Raw genomic sequence first — 13,292 nt, 5'->3', positions numbered from 1 at the left:
AGAAAGCAAACAAAGCATCAGGCCCGGCAAGCCTGACTGGAGCTGGTAACTGCAATGCGGGGTTGACTTCAAGGAGGGAAAAGACTGACAAAGACACTGAACTTGAGTGAGCTGACTGGCAATATGGGAGCCTGGACAAGCAAATATTTGAACTAGTAGGAATGAGAGAAATGGGGAAGGAACACTTGAGGACACACAGTTGTTTTGTTATTTTTAAATGGAGCTTATTTTAACTATATTCACCAATACCACAGGACCAGTAACAACTATATATTTAAAAATACAGAAATACAGAAAACAGCAAAACACCTTAAAGCAGCAGTTCTCAACCTGTGGGTCGTGGTCTGTTTGGGGCTCGAATATCAGATATTTACATTACGAGTCATAACAGTGGCAAAGTTATAGTTATGAAGTAACAACGAAATAACGTTATGGTTGGGGCTCACCACAACATAAGGAACTGTATTAAAGGGCTGCAGCCTTAGGAAGGTTGAGAACCACCGCCTTAACAAACAAATAAACAAGACTAGTTACAGCAAACTATTGCTGAGGGTCAATTAAAAAAAAAAATCCTTAGTTTATTTCTATCTCCTCCATACTCACACAGTGGCTACATGATGCAAACTAATTTTACTATCACCTTAAGCAAACCACGAGAACTTGTTAGAACGTACAAGATAATACTATTTAGGGGACTAGAAATAGAAAGAAGCAACTCTCGGGACTCCCAATCATTCTCTCAAATAATAAAACGTATTTGCTCTGAAAGGTAATACACAAAGCTACCGGGAAATACCAGTAAATTCCTGTTTTCCGGGTATTTCAGCTTATTCTTTGATAAGCAAAATGCCAATCTGATACGTGCTTTTCTCCCCTTAACTTGGAACTAGGCTTCCCTGTCAAGTACACAATCAGCTTCTACTGGAGACTTCCCTGTCCCCTGAAAGAAGATAACATATACTTGGGGGAGGGGGTGTGGGTACTCTGGGAGGGCCCACCACAGGAAGGAGAAATGTTTGCGCTTACAGGCCGCAGAACCCTCTACACACTGCACTCTCTGGCAGGAAGGGTTCTACCTGTGGTTGAGAACCATTGACCTAACTCTGGTTCTCAGGCCACGTGGCTTAGGCTTCAGTTCCTTCTAAATTCTTGGTTGTAATCAGGTTCCTTGGACGCGCTACACGTTCATGTGCTGCAATGTTTCAAACAAAGTCGTGCAACAGCTTTTAAAGTGTACTTGAGGGCAAGTTACAAATCAGGCACTGCTCTGAGATCAGGTTTCCGTGTTGAGCTTTGCCGGAAGGCTGACTCGTCCACAGTCAGCACAAAACCACCATCTCTAGAGACAGGAATTATTTGTCTGTGCCTAAGTTGCGTCTTGAGATTTAAATCTCTTTACTTGGGCACAGTCTTAACTGCGCACTGTGTACAACAGCTCTACACCCTGGAGGAAATCCATTCTCAGCAGCTAACCAAACCTGACACTCATCATTTCAAAATAAAGTGTCTTCCTAAGCATAGCTTCTTTAAAAGACATTAATGCCCATGCAGGGACACAGATTAAACTTCTCATAGCTCCTGATCCTCAAGTGTAAAAACAGGGCCAAAGTTCAGTCTAGACTAGAAAGATGAATTACTGACTGGCAACGGTTAAGACTCCATACTTACCATGGGTCCTTTGAGAGATGAACTGCAAAACGGCCCCTAGTTGTGAAGAAACAAGGAGCAAACCACCAATAATCGGCCGTTCTTAATTCCTGAGAGTAAGAAGCCTCCTAAATCAGAATCTTAAAATACTTCTTGCTGCTCCGACCACATTTTTTGATTACTTCCTCCATCCCTAAAGTCACCATCAACTGGGTAGGTGAGGGATGGGGGCTGAAACTGCCAGTATTTACTTCAGACTCAGAAATACACCTTAAGGAATCTTAAATGTTGTTAGCTAGACAAAATACCTCCACTGTGTATGTTTTTTTTTCTTTTTAGAAACTTGATTTGATATATGAGTTTCTGTAAACTGACACAAACACACTTTTAAGGAGTTGGTCATTTCAAACCATGTATCACACTTTTTACTCTGTATCAAAGAACGAGCTGAAACTTTTGGCATATATCTTCAGAACACCTTAAAACCAGACTTCTAGCTCAACTTACAACACCAATACTAAACTTGTTGAAAATCAGTTATAACATAAAAGGCAACGACTTTTCCATTAAACTAAGTTTTTTAAAGGTGGTATTCTTATGCTTCAGTCCCATGTTGCCAAACGAGATGGGGAAAGGCAACTTGTCAAAAAGGTTCCAATGTTTATCAAATTGGACATCTATAGCAAGTTCAATGCTTTTCAACCATCCAAATTAGAGTAACTGTGAAAGAAAAATCAAACTAGTTTTCCCTTTTCAAGTTGAATTCTTCTTGTACTACAAAAGGCTTAGGAATCATTTCTTTCTCTCACAAGGTCATCCCAACGAGGATCCATTTCGGTTGTGGCGACTCGAAAGAGTGCTTGCAGATGCTCATCGGTCAGTGGCTGGCTCAGCGTGTGCTGGTTCCGAGTTAAATACGCAAAAGCCTTGTCACAGATCTGGTTACTATCAAACAAGGAAGCCACCTTATAGGCAACGCCTTTGATGATTGGGTAGGCCTCCCCAGACAGTCCAGCATAAAACTGCCCCAAGTCTTTGACTCTGTACTCATTCCACAGGTCAGTGTTCGCCTGAAGTTTTGTTAGCTCCACTCTTACTGAAATAGGCGCGTATTCAGGTTTAAAGCTAAATGGATTTGAGAAAAGTTCCAAGTCCTTCTTAATGAACCTGAGATCTTTAAAGTGTCTCTCGAAATCTTTTTGTAGGCGGGAGATCACCATTTGATACCTGTCAGGATCAAATATCTTTTGATCTTCCTTAAACTGCTGTTTAAGCTCGTCAACGATGATGCCGAAGGCAGGGAAGTCTGTTAGGTTTACTTCCTCCATATGTCTCTGAAGCGAGCTCAGCTTATCCTCGAAGGTGCAGATGCGTTCAAAGGCGGCGGCAGCAAACACCTTACTGATCTGTAGCTCTTCGCTGATCTCTCGAAGGTAATCCATAATATCTACCAAGAAGCCAAAATCACAAAGCCACTGCTTGTCTGAGAAGTGGACAGTTGTTGCCCCCACTGAAACCAAAAAGGCCTCTATTTCTTTTCTTAGTGAAAATATCAGTTTTAACGTTTTGCCTCTTCTCAGCCAGTTGTTCAAGCATCGTCCGTTAACTCTTTCGCCATGCTCTGATTCAGACTCAGTTAGTAACGACTGAAACTCTGGTCGCCTCACACCTCTGGTCTTAATCATAACCACCCACTCAGATATGGTGTTTACAATCTGATTAATATCAACATCGTAAGAGCTCAAGAGTTCCAGGTGAAGAAATCCCGAATAGTGGATAACGTTCCAGCAGTTGGGGCTCACAGCCTTTTCTCTCATGTAGGAGACCAGACCGGAGTTCTCACCGATCATCCTTAAAGTGTGGGTAGTGGTCAGTCCAACCATTCGCTGTAAGCTGAGGCCTGCTGTCTGCAAGGCCTCCAGAATGGCCGACATGAGAGCCCCAACACTGAAGTGATGAGTCAGGTTGACGATGGTCAGAAGATCTTCTTGTACCCCCAGGTCGCGGCCGACGCCACGGATGAAGACCAGGAGGTAGTTCTCATAGGCCACAAAAGCCTGGTCATCCAAAGCTAGGGAATAGGCCTTGAAGTCCCTGGCTCGGTTAAACAGCTGGCTACGGAGATTGCTGTCAATGCTCAGAATCCTCTGCCGTGTGATCTCTGGAGATAAATCAATGCCTTCCAGGACGCCGACGTGATCGGGCAGCACCTCCCTCAGCAGCACCTCCATGCACTGGTGTACGAAGTCTCCCTCGCCCCAGCCGCGACCCTTCAAGGCCAAGAAGCGGCAGAGGCCGAGGCCTGCCCGGGTCGCTCGCTCCTCCGGGGTGAGCACGGCGGCCAACGACATGTCGCCCTGCCGCAGGCGCTCCACCAGGGCCGCGCGTTCCTCGTCCCCTACAAACCGTTCGTAGAATTCATGTTCGGCCTCGTAGTGGCGCCTCACGTCGCGTTCCCGGGTAGAGGCGACCAGGCGGCGACACACCAGGCACAGGGCCCCGTCGCCCTCCGCAGGCTCCACCACCAGGTAACGCTGGGTCCACTCGGGCCGGAACACCAGAGCCTCGTCGACTTCCATCCTAATCCTCTTGGGCGTCATCCACATTCTGCGGGAGGGCCACAGGATAGCGCCGAGCTCAGAGGCCGCAGCAAACGGGGAGGAGCCCGCCGAGCGCCAACCACCCTCTGGGTTCTGCGCCAGATCACCCGAGTCGGGGCGCAACCAGCCGCCGCTAGGGCACCTCCGTTCCCATTGGCTGGAGATTCCGTAGTCCCTTAGCTCTGCGGAATGAGCCAATAGGAAGAGCGGACCGTGAACTTTGCCGCGCAAGCGCGTTGCCTTCTTAGCCTAACGGGCGGGCGCTGTTTAGGGCGGGACAGAGCCCAGGAACTGACGTACGAAAGGCGCTTGACTGGCACTCATACTGCCCAATCAGCACTTGCCGCTGGGAAGTCAGCGCCAGACGGCGCCGGCCGAAGCTGAAGGAAGGACGGTGAGCGCGAGGAGTCGACGGGATTGGCTGAAGGCGAGCTCTGGCGCCAACATGGCGTTTGTAGCGGGAGTTATACGGCGTCTGGACGAGACCGTGGTGAATCGCATAGCGGCGGGGGAAGTCATCCAGCGGCCGGCTAATGCTATCAAAGAGATGATTGAAAACTGGTACGAAGGGAGCGGAGCCGAGCTCCCTGAGTGCGACACGGGACGGGCCGACCCACCTGCTGCAGCCGGCCACAGTGCGCGACGCTGGGCACAGGGACCCAGCGCGAGCCCGGCAGCTCCCCCCACCCCCGCCGCCTCCCCTCCCCACGGGGGGCCGAGGGTCCTCATGGCTTCCGCGAGACCAGTTTGGGTCGCAAGTGGAGGAAGCTTATGTGGTATTGGTTTAGTGGTACCTTCCCGAAGGGAAGCTGTTTAACTTCACATTACATACGCAAAAGATGCGCAACTGAAGACGTGTGAATGTTTAGGGTAGAGAGAGAGAAACAATCTTCAGAGTATGACATTTTAGGTTTATTATCCACTCTTGGTATAGCCCGTACACACGCAAGGCACAGTCCCTCTTGAGTTTTATTCAAAGTTAATTACTGGACTTTTAGATCAGGCCAGTGGACATGGGCTTGCTTCTGACTCGCCTGTTGTCAAATTAGTGACCTCAATTAGTGTTCTAGGGGGAGGCATTTGTTTGTCTGAGTTATGAGTTAGACCCATCAGGTTATGGAGGGGCGAGGTTAAAAATACGGCCAGAAAAAGCAGTATAATTGGTATACCTCAAAATAGACACACTGTCAAATAAGTTCAAAAAGGACACTCAGAGTATATGCAAAGACTTTGTGTTAATATAAGTTGGTGTTAGTGAAGCCCCACACGTTGTTCAAAAATATTTAATGAAGAGTAGCAGTCGTTAGAAGGGTACTAAAAACAAGCCCTTCAGAACAATGGTACTGAAATAAGAGACCTCATGCCCTTTTTGGGGTCAAAAGGACCCATTTACAGGAATCGCCATCAGAAAACATTTATATTACAATTGGTAGCAGTAGCCAAGTTCCAGTTATGGGCTGGGCACGGTGGTGCGTACCTATAATCCCAGCACTCAGGGAGCTGGAAGCAAGTCCAGGACAGCCAAGGCTACACAGACAAAACCCTGTCTTTGAAAAAAAAAAAAAAAGAAAAAGAAATTACAGTTACAGAGTAACAACAAAATACATTTGTGGGTCAGCACACATTAGGAACTTTATTAAAGGGCTGAAGCTTTAGGAAGGCTGAGAAGCACCTGAGCAGGAAGAAAGGAAAAGAGGTAACCAAAAGGAGCCGGGCTCCTGAGGGCGTTTGATTTGGTGTAGCCGTAGACTGCCATAGGGCAGCTTTTGTTTTTCCAATCGTAGGATGGACTACGCCTGAATACTATACAATAAAACTAAGCGTAAAAGTTGCGTAGCAACTTCTGTGCAGGCAGATTTTGCAAGGATTCTAGTTAAGTGCCTTTTAAATAAGTCAAGATTTTTAATAGCTGCTTAGAAAGGTTCATTATTTAGCTTTTTTTTTTTTTTAAACAAAGAATTTTTCATGAAAGGAATGGATAACTTCCCTTTTTCATGCAGCCTCAAGCCAAAGTTGTTTTCTGTGGTAGATGTTCTATGCTTAAAGGCTACTCTGTGAAAACGCAAGTGATTTATTCCTTTTTAAGATTACTGGGAGGCTTCCGAGGCTGGGTTTTTCCTATGTACTCCTGGCTGTCCTGGACTTGCTTTGTAGACCAGGCTGGCCTCAAACTCAGAGATCCACCTGCCTCTACTTCAGTGCTGGGATTACAGGTGTGTGTGCCAAAGTGTCCAGCAATTATTTCCTTTTTTTAACTTAATTTTTTTTTCTTAGTGATTTGTCTGCATGGTGGGGGTTGTGTGTACAACACACTTGTGAAGGTCAGAGACTAACTTTGAGAACAAACTGGTTCTCTCCTTCCATCATGTGGGTTCCAGGGATTGAACTCAGGTCTTCTGGTTGGTAGCAGGTGCTTTTACCTCCTCAGACATTTTATAGCCCCTATTGGCATCTTTTTTTTTTTTCCCATTTTATTTATGTGGGTGTTTTGCCTGCATATATGTCTATCCACCATGAACATGGATTGCTCTCAGAGACCAAAAGAGGGCATCAGGTCCTCTGCATCTCGAGTTATAGATGGCTCTGAGCCACCATGTGTGTGCTGGGAATTGAACTCTGGTCCTCTGGAAGAGCAGCCAGTACTATGAAAGGCTGAGCCTCTCTCCAGGCCGCAACCCCTTAAGCCTTCACCCACCCCCCCATCCCACCCCCCACCCCCCGCCACCCCTCTCCCCATCCAGGTCCTTTATTTTTGTACATTAGGCCCATGAATTGGTATGGAACGGGCCCTAGCAGCTCAGGCTCCTTACTGTTAGTCCTCACTAAGTGCGCTTCTCTTGGTGGCGCAGGCTGGCGCATCAGCTGAACCCAGGTGCCCTTCTCTTTGGCTGGCTTCCTTCTTCTTCTGTCAGTCTCCTTCACGCACTTCAGGAAGCTGTCCCTGCTCTTAGAGTGCCTGATGTGCTCAATCCGCACACTGATCTCTTGGTGAGAATCTTACCCTTAACCTGCTTGGTCACAATGATGCCCACAGCATGCTGGGGGACATTGTGGACTCTTCTGGTCAGCACCCATTCCCTTGATGTCTACAATATCACCCTTTTTGTAGATTCACATGCATGTGACAAAGGAACAACTCCATGTTTCCTAAAAGAACACAGTAAATGCCTTCCTCTTTCCCTTGGCGTTTGTCATTTTGACGAGTTCCTTGAAAAAGGCTGCTGTGGCCGACCCCTTAAGCCTCTTAAAGAAATTTCTGAATGGCAGTTTTTCTTTGCTTCATCATGAATAGTTTTCTTAAAGAAACATAAGAGCAGAGGAAAAATAGCATTTTTTTTTTTCGAGGCAGGGTTTCTCTTGTGTAGCCTTGGCCATCCTGGACTCACTTCGTAGACCAGGCTAGCCTCGAACTCACAGCAATCCACCTGCCTCTGCCTCCCGAGTGCTGGGATTAAAGGCGTGCGCTACCACGCCCGGTGAAAAACAGCATTTTTAAATGAGATTTTATTATAGTCACTTAGAAACCAAAGACTGATTAAAGTTGTTATAACAGTAAAATTAGGGCTGGAGAGACGGCTCAGCGGTTAAGAGCACTGACTGTTCTTCCAGAGGTCATGAGTTCAATTCCCAGCAACCACATGGTGGCTCACAACCAGCTATATTGTGATCTGATGCCCTTTTCTGAACTGCAGATGTACATGCAGGCAGAGCTCTGCATACATAATAATAAGTAATAAATCTTTAAAAAAAACAGTAAAATTAGTTGAAAAGAGAATAAGAAACATGTGCCAAAAGGACTGTCCTACAGGAACGGAAATGGTGGCTCTGCCCTTGTTACTTACTTAATGTATGTATTCATGCGGTACTCACTTTGAGCTTGTAAGACAGAACCATGTTAATTGAGCACTCTGTTTAACAGTATGATATGTGCACCTGAGTAATTGCAACTGACAAAATATCCTCTGGTTTGCCAGTCTAGATGCAAAATCTACAAATATTCAAGTGATCGTTAAAGAAGGAGGCCTGAAGCTCATTCAGATCCAAGACAATGGCACTGGAATCCGGGTGAGTAAAGCCTGGGGCAGCTTTGTGAGCCTCAAGTCACAGCTCAGGGGACAGAACTTCTCCTCAGCCTGGGGACAGCTTTGTGTGCCTCAAGTCACAGCTCAGGGGACAGAACCTCTCCTCAGCCTGGGGACAGGCTTTGTGTGCCTCAAGTTACAGCTCAGGGGTCAGGAGCTCTCCTCAGCCTGGGGGCAACTTTGTGTGCCTCAAGTCACAGCTCAGGGGACAGGGCCTCTCCCTAGCCTGGGGGCAGGCTTCTTGTGCCTTCTGTGACAGCTCAGGAAGACAGGACTTTTGCAGAAGGTATTTTTGATTGAAGGCTTGAACATTAACTATAGTCAATATTGTTTCTATGGTATATTAAACATTGTTTAAGGGCTAAAGCAGTGAATAAAATGGACAACCTTGGTTTTCTGTCCTGATGGTGGGAGGCAGTGAGTACTGAATAGTATGCCAGATGCCATAAAGTACTGCACAAATACAAAATCTGGAGGAAGACAGGACCAAAGCAGGGGAAAGGACGCAGTGTCCATTTCTTGGTGCTATGAATGTGAAATTTATAGAGAAAACCAATGGCAATCAAAGAGCAGGTTTTAAAACTGTTGAAAGGGTGCATGTGCTGGACAGAAAGAACAGTAAGGACACAAGTCATGAAGAGACGCATGCTTGAGCTTGGTGGACCAGTGAGGAAGCCATGGTATCTACAACCTGGTGAACAAGATAAGGGTAGTGAAACATGAGGCCTAGGTGGGAACATTCTGGGCATAGCAAGATCGTTGGCTTTCTTGACAACTATGGTAGGATATGACTCAAGGATTTTAAGCAAAACAGTACATCATATGGTGGTGAGTTGTATTTTTAAAACCGACTGGGTCAGTGGTTAAGAGCGCCGCCTGCTCTTCCAAAGGTCCTGAGTTCAATTCCCAGCAACCACATGGTGGCTCACAACCATCTGTAATGTGATATGGTGCCCTCTTCTGGCCTGCAGGAGTACATGCAAGCAGAGCACTATATCCATTATATACATGATAATAAATAAATAAATCTTTAAAAAAAAAAAAAAAAACCGACTGGGTCTGGAGTGGTGCCTCCATGGTTAAGAGCACTTGCCATACTTGCAGAAGACCCAGGTTCTGCTCTTAGCACCCATATCAAGTGTCTAGAACTCCAGTTTGGGGGCATCCAGTGACTTCTAAGGGCATTTCACACATGTGGTACACATACAATCAGGCACACATATAAAAATCAAATTACAAAATTTAGAAAGGCCTTTGGAAACAAGTTGTTAAAGGACAGTGGGAAGACTCTTGTGGGAACCCAGGAATGAGGTTACAGTGCCTTGGACCAGCCTGAGTATATTTGAGATGTAAGGAGTAGTGAGGCTTTTGAGCTGACTCTGAAGGCAGACCTCTCAGAATTTTCTGATGTAGGATATAAGAATGGTCATTGAGGGGCTGAGAGATGGCTAGCTGTTAGAAGCACTAGGACCCAAGTTCAATTCCCAGCACCCACATGGCAGCTCACTATTGTCTATAATGCCAGTTTCAGGGATCAGACACACCCTTGCACAAACAAAACTCCACTGCTCATAAAATAAAAATAAGTAAATACTTTTTTTTTTAAAGAGGGGTAATTGAGTAAGAGTTACCACTTAGCAGAATGGAAAAGATTATGAAAGAAAGGTTTGAATGGAAGACAAGTAGTTCATATGGCAGTATGTTAAACTTAAAGTACCCTTTAAAGATGTGCATGAGGACTGGAGAGATGGCTCAGAGGTTAAGAGCACTGCCTGTTCTTCCAAAGGTCCTGAGTTCAATTCCCAGCAACCACATGGTGGCTCACAACCATCTATAATAAGATCTTGTGCCCTCTTCTGGCCTGCAGGCACACATGCAGGCGAATACTGTAGGAATAAATAAATATTTAAAGATGTGTGTCTCTTTATAAACACAATGTAGGTTTTCAGGTAAAAATGTCAAACTTTGCATTTTAATATATGAAAAGCTATAGCATTCATGAAAAGATACTGAGAAGTAGCCATTACAAAAACGCAGATCCAAGCTGTGATGAGATATTATTTCACATGTGTTAATATGACTACTATCAAAGAAATAAAATTATATGGATTGTTAGAAGGTAGAGAACTCAGTCTCCATGCATTGTTGGTGGCAATGTAGACTAGTGTAGCAGTTGTGGGAAGTGACACAGTGTTTCCTCAGAATTGAAATCCCTGCTTCTCTTTCTGTGTATCTGCAAATAATTGACAGCAGGGACGTAGGCAGACTTGTTTGCTTATATTCATAACACTATTTACAGTAGGGCCAAGGTAAAAGCGACTCATGTGTCCATTGGCAGATGGGTGGATAAACACATGTAATAGACCCCACATGATAGAAGTGTATTCAGCCTTAGATAGACATGAAATCCTGACATGGTTCAACATGGATAAACTTGGAAGAATTTATAGTAAGTGAAATAAATCAGTCACAAAAATAAAAGAATTGAACAATTTGTATTATATGAGGTTTCTAGAGAAGTCAGACTCAAAGACATAATGTGGAGTGGTGATTGCCGGGCACTGGTGGAAAGGGGAGAATGCAAAGTTACTCTTAAACAGGTACTGAGATTCTGTAAAAGTAACTTAGTCTCCTGGCTCTATTGTTGTCTGGAAGCTTCTAGCCTCCCTGCAATCTAACCTAGGCCTAGAATGTTTTCAGCCTCTGAGACTTACTGCTTAATGAGCTCACCCTTACTTGTTCTTTCTGAGCTCGGGCTGGCTGGTTCAACTCAGCTGTTCTGGCTCAAACTCCTCTCCCAGCTGATTTACTTAATCTGGCTTCTGACTTGGCCGAGAATTGCTCTGCTTGGCCTCAAACTAACTCAACAGTCTGCTCTAATCTTCTGGATGCTTCTCATTTTCTGGCTCATTCCATCTTCATCTGAGTTCTCTCTCTGCAACCCATCTCTCTATTACTATCCTGGTAAAAACTGCCTCCTCTCTCTGAAAAACTGCCTCTTAAGTAGCTTCCCTTTCCTCTCTCTTCTTGTGAGAGTTGGGTGTATCCTAGTCTGTCAAATCTGTTATGATTTGTCACCTTTTCTGCTACTCATTTAGACATCACTTTCAAACATGGGTGTTTTCTTCTCCAAACTCACTTTACCTTCTTTTGGGATTAAAAACCTAAGCTTCTCTTTACCTGATACTTGTTCTGAACCAGGCTGGCCTTGAACTCAGATCTGTTTGCCTCTGTCTCCTGGATTAAAGGCGTGTTTGTATTCCAGCTGGATCACACAGACCTAGAAGATCTATAGATGTGATCTCTTGCCAGACGGAGCACACAGACCTAGAAGGTCTTTGGATGTGATCTCTTGCCAGAAAAGCCATGTTCTGAATTAGCATTCCTCTATAAGATTCAGTTTAAGAAAAATAATGAAGTTCTGGACATGGATGGTTGTGAATTTTTTACTTGTTATTTTTACATAAATTTAAATAATATAAATAGTACTTAATGTACTGAGCTATACAGTTAAAAGTGGTTAAGTTGAAAAGAAATTTTGTTGGTTTTTATTTTTAAGATTGTCTGTCTGTCTGTCTCCCTCTCCTCTCCTCTCCTCTCCTCTCCTCTCCCCTCCTCTCCCCTCCCCTCCCCTCTCCTCTCCTCTCCTCTCCTCTCCTCTCCTCTTTTCTCTCTCTCTCTCTCTCTCTCTCTCTCTGTGTGTGTGTGTGTGTGTGTGTGTGTGTGTGTTTAGGTATTTATTCCAGTGAGTGCTGGTGCCTACAGAGGCCAGCAGAGGGTGTTGGATTCCCTGCAACTGGTGTTAGAAGTAGCTATGAGCCACATGATATGGGTGCTGGGAACTGAATTCAGGTCCTCTGGAAGACAAACGTGCTCTTGCTGCCCTGAGGCATCTCTCCAGCCCTTGTTTATGGCTTTTGAGGCAGGGTCTCATTTTGCCTTACACTAACCTTGATTGCATTGCAGTGTTGCAGGATATTTGATCCCATTGTGAACCCCAAGATTATGAACTATAAAACACCGTTTCTTGTTTGGTGTGGTCCAGCCCTAACACACGCCTTTAATCCAAGAACTTTCTGTTTGTTGTAAACAATTGATTATGGTGTGGCTAAGCCCTACCATGCACCTTTAATTCAAGAGTGGTCTGTACACAGGGTTTAATAAAGTTAACCTGAGGTCAAGAGGTGGAGCAGGAAACCAGCTGACAGGGATTAAAGAGTAGGAGGGGCTTTGAGTTGAAGGGTATTTAAGACAGCGTGGACAAGAAGGGACGTTTGAGCTTTTTGGCTTTTAATTTTTTGCCCTTTTCTTCCTGGGCTGTCATCTGAGCTAGTGAGCTTTTGGAGCTTTTTCCTCTAAGATGTGAGCTGAGTAGGAAGGTCAGCTGAGTACTTTCTCTGCCTCTCTGAGCTAGCAGGTTTTCCTCTCAGCATCTGGCTCTCCAGTCTTTATCAGGAGTATTGAACAGTCTGGGATTTTCATTCTTTATAACAACACTGCAGCACTAAGGGTGACTATAAATTCTTGTCCCTCCTACTTGTATCTCCAAAGTTTCAAGTGTGTGCCACCACATCCAGCTAAAATTAGAATTTTGTTACAATATTTTTACTATCCTTTGAAATGTTTCCTGTAGACTGAAAATAGTTTTGTTTTCTTTTAATTTAAAAAGGAAGGCAGTGAAATTTGGGGCTGGTGTCACATGCATAGAGTTCCAGCACTGGAGAGGTTAGGGTAGAATTAAGTTTGAAGCGTCCTAGGCTGTGCAGTGAGGCTGTGTCCTGAAAAGGATAGGAAGGGAGGGCACAGAAAAGACAGAAATGAGTGAGTATCGGAAGAGAAGAGGTAAGGGTAGAGTCCAAGTGCTGGGAGGTGGGGACATGAAGGGGAAAGTATACATGACACTGCCAAGGAACAGCCTAGCAAAGAAGGTGGAAATCCAGGTCCAGTGGTATTTTGTATGCCC

General features: G+C 45.0%; 2 protein-coding genes across 2 annotated transcripts in view; one reads left to right on the top strand and one right to left on the bottom strand.

Annotated features, from left to right (window-relative positions):
• Window positions 1–1,715: 1,715 nt before the first annotated feature.
• Epm2aip1 (EPM2A interacting protein 1) lies at window positions 1,716–4,385 on the bottom strand. The gene has a single exon (XM_051140103.1). It carries the CDS (start codon window positions 4,251–4,253, stop codon window positions 2,433–2,435), a length of 1,821 nt encoding a protein of 606 aa, XP_050996060.1. The 5' UTR covers window positions 4,254–4,385; the 3' UTR covers window positions 1,716–2,432.
• A 227-nt stretch (window positions 4,386–4,612) lies between these two features.
• The window catches only part of Mlh1 (mutL homolog 1), a 43,094-nt gene continuing 34,414 nt past the window's right edge, over window positions 4,613–13,292 (top strand). Inside the window, exons 1-2 of the mRNA XM_051140077.1 lie at window positions 4,613–4,808; window positions 8,222–8,312. Of these exons, the coding sequence (XP_050996034.1) occupies window positions 4,693–4,808; window positions 8,222–8,312 (207 nt within the window). The 5' untranslated portion in view covers window positions 4,613–4,692. The remainder of the gene's footprint in view (window positions 4,809–8,221; window positions 8,313–13,292) is intronic.

The sequence above is a fragment of the Acomys russatus genome, chromosome 32, assembly GCF_903995435.1.
Source record: "Acomys russatus chromosome 32, mAcoRus1.1, whole genome shotgun sequence".
Taxonomy (NCBI): Eukaryota; Metazoa; Chordata; class Mammalia; order Rodentia; family Muridae; genus Acomys; species Acomys russatus.
The sequence above is the reverse complement of the archived record's forward strand: the minus strand, read 5'-3'. Positions and strand labels throughout refer to the sequence as shown.

Coding starts and splice junctions, on each gene's coding strand:
- Epm2aip1 (XM_051140103.1), bottom strand. CDS start 4,253: ATGTGGATGACGCCCAAGAGGATTAGGATGGAAGTCGACGAGGCTCTG.